General features: G+C 43.5%; 1 protein-coding gene across 1 annotated transcript; it reads left to right on the top strand.

Annotated features, from left to right (window-relative positions):
* Positions 1-1,953: 1,953 nt before the first annotated feature.
* On the top strand, positions 1,954-2,892 carry LOC102875601 (olfactory receptor 15-like). The gene has a single exon (XM_006897441.1). The coding sequence runs from the start codon at positions 1,954-1,956 to the stop codon at positions 2,890-2,892; it is 939 nt and encodes a 312-aa protein (XP_006897503.1).
* The last annotated feature ends 335 nt before the right edge of the window (positions 2,893-3,227 follow it).

Genomic DNA, 3,227 nt, shown 5'->3' with positions numbered 1-3,227 from the left:
CCTCGCGCTGCGTGGCCCTCGCGCTGCGTGGCCCTCGCGCTGCGTGGCCCTCGCGCTGCGTGGCCCTCGCGCTGCGTCGCCCTCTGTTGTGATTATTATTGTCAGTGTCAGTTTATCTCATTGAGGGTCTTCCTCTCTTTCATTGACCCTGTACTTTCCCAAACATGATGTCCTTTTCAAAGGACTGGACCTTCTTGATAAAACATGTCCAAAGCACGTAAAACTGCCTTTCTTCAAAGACAGACATGTTCATTCTTTGGTGGTTCATGGTGTATTCAATACTCTTCACTGGCACCACAAGTCAAGATCTCTATGGATAGGCTCTGTCTCTTCTCTCCTCTTAAGTGGAGGTGGAAGGACAAGTACTTCAACTAGTAGAAGATAGTAAGAGACATCAGGAGGAAATTTCCAATAGGAAAATTAATAACCGATATATTGGTAACCCAATTCCTTAGTTCCCTTAAGTCTTACATTAAAATAATAGTTATCTCTTCTTAAGGTATTAGGAAGAGGTAAGAAAAGAGGTTGAAAGTGCTCTGAAATTCCTATCATCCATGATTCAACAAGAGAAACTACAATGTTGACCAATAGAAACAGGCAGAAGACACTTTCTTTCTTGACTACAGGGTAGATAACATTTGTCAGGATGATAAATAGCTTGGCTACTTATTGGCAGTTCTTGAGCCTTTGGCCAAGGAGTCCCTCCCTGGCTGGTACAGAGAACCCGCCAAGGACACTGCACATTTCCCTTGAGCAGCATCTTACACCAAAGCTTGCTCTTGGGGTGTGGCAGCTAGAGGTCCTGTAGGACATGTAATGGTCCAGAGAGAAAGCAACAGAGCATACTTTCCCAATCCTCAGTGTTCAAGTAAGGATCCCTGGCCCAAAGACCACTGCTTATTAGTCACTTATTAGTCAGGAAATTTAATGAGCATGGAAAAGGGCTTTGGTTTATGATCTTCAAAGAAGTCTGAGTCACAGCTGCAGGAAGGAGATGACAACTGGCCCATGACTAGCAAGAGTGACATTTTGTTCATGAGTGTTAAGAATTATTCCATAGTTTAAGGATGAGCTCAGTAGTTATGGACCTGAAAATATCAGGATTGCTCTTGAATCTTCTTGTTTCCTTTGGATGCCCATATTTATAGATGCCTATATTTAACCTCTTTTTGTACAAAACCTTTTTACTTTTTACTCTGTTCCAGATAAATTTCTATAGGTTTCTGTGGAGTCTTAATTATTTTACCCTCATCTCCTCTTAGCTCATGCATTCTTACCTTTTGTACTTTGTAAATCTGTTAACTCTATTCTTTTTGTGATTTTAATAACTTCCCATGTCTTTCCCAAACCCCATTTCAACTGTGAAGAAAGAAATGCAGGAGAGGCAAGGAAATTTATCAGAAACTCCTGAGAACTTTTCCAGATATAGTGTGTTTACTTCCAACTTACTGAACTTGTCAAAGCCTTGGAGATAGAGATAGAGATAGAGATAGAGATAGAGATAGAGAGAGAGAGAGAGAGAGAGAGAGAGAGAGAGAGAGAGAGAGATGGATGAGAGAGAGAGATTATCTACATCTAATTCTGATGGTCAGCTTCCTCTTCTCTGTAATAAAACACTGTTCTGAACAGAAAAACTTGAATCCTTCTATCTTCCTTTATTTCTGTGATATCTCATGTTTGTCATTCTGATGGAATAAAGTTGTCATTCACTGTTAAACTGATGGTGAAGGTTGTAATGGAGAGTTTCAATCATAAAAATGAAATTAGAATATAACTATAAATCTTAGAGCCCCATCAGATCACCACTGGTGGACCTCCACATAACCCCGCAGCTTCTCTGCCTACTCTTCTCTCAGCAGCTATCTCTGGACAGATTCCTCAAGGAACAGAAGGCAGCCAGTGATGGAAGGGGCCAACAGCAGCTCCTCCAAGGGTTTTGAAAGGCAACCAGTGATGGACCAGACCAGCAACAGCACCTCAGAGGGGTTCATTCTGATGGGTGTGTCCGACCACCCCCGGCTGGAGGTCATCTTTTTTGTAGTCATCCTCATCTCTTACTTGATGACTCTAGTTGGGAACTCAACCATCATCCTGCTTTCCCGCCTAGATGCCCGGCTTCACACACCCATGTACTTCTTCCTCAGCAACCTCTCCTCTCTAGATTTAGCTTTTACCACCAGCTCAGTACCCCAAATGCTAATCAATTTATGGGGCCCAGACAAGACCATTAGCTATGGTGGCTGTGTGACCCAACTGTATGTTTTCCTTTGGCTAGGAGCTACTGAGTGCATTTTGCTTGTGGTGATGGCATTTGACCGTTATGTGGCAGTTTGCCGGCCCCTGCACTATACCACTATCATGAACCCTCGGCTTTGCTGGCTGCTGGCTGCTGTTGCCTGGCTGGGTGGCCTGTGCAACTCTGTGATCCAGTCAACATTCACTCTGCAGCTGCCATTGTGTGGGCACCGGAGGGTGGACAACTTTCTGTGTGAAGTGCCTGCAATGATCAAGCTGGCCTGTGGAGATACTAGTCTCAATGAGGCTGTGCTCAATGGTGTCTGTACCTTCTTCACTGTGGTGCCTCTAAGCATTATCTTGATCTCCTACTGCTACATTGCTCAGGCAGTATTGAAGATCAGTTCATCAGAAGGACGACGAAAGGCCTTTAACACCTGTCTCTCTCACCTTGTGGTGGTGTTTCTTTTCTATGGCTCAGCTATCTATGGCTATCTGCTTCCAGCCAAGACCAGCAAACAGGACCATGGCAAATTTATTTCTCTTTTCTACTCTGTGGTCACACCCATGGTGAATCCTCTCATCTACACTCTGAGGAACAAAGAGGTGAAGGGGGCACTCAGAAGGTTGCTGGGGAAAGGAAGGGAAGTGGGCTGAATGAAAACTATCAACTATTGTCTCTTCATCTGGACAGTTTTTCTCATAATCTCTTTGCCCAGACAAACAGGAAGAGTAATAGCTGTGGTAAAACTATCCCAGTGAACCAATACATGTTCTCAGTAACTAGAACATGGCTAGTGTTATTTTCAATGTTCTACACTTATTTACCAAAATATCTATGCTGGACTCCAGGTAACAGGGCAAACACATGGCCAAGCCACAAAGGTACTGATCTATCTCATTGTCTCTGTCACTATAGTCCACAAGTTTGAACAACTTGAGCAATCTTCTCTTTATGGAGAATTCTATACTTTTTCTAAAGAAAGCACCTT

Source organism: Elephantulus edwardii, unplaced genomic scaffold, assembly GCF_000299155.1.
Source record: "Elephantulus edwardii isolate Elephantulus edwardi_28Jun2011 unplaced genomic scaffold, EleEdw1.0 scaffold00209, whole genome shotgun sequence".
NCBI lineage: Eukaryota > Metazoa > Chordata > Mammalia > Macroscelidea > Macroscelididae > Elephantulus > Elephantulus edwardii.
Note: the sequence above shows the minus strand (reverse complement) of the source record. Positions and strands in the feature narration are given on the sequence as shown.

Coding starts and splice junctions, on each gene's coding strand:
- LOC102875601 (XM_006897441.1), top strand. CDS start 1,954: ATGGACCAGACCAGCAACAGCACCTCAGAGGGGTTCATTCTGATGGGT.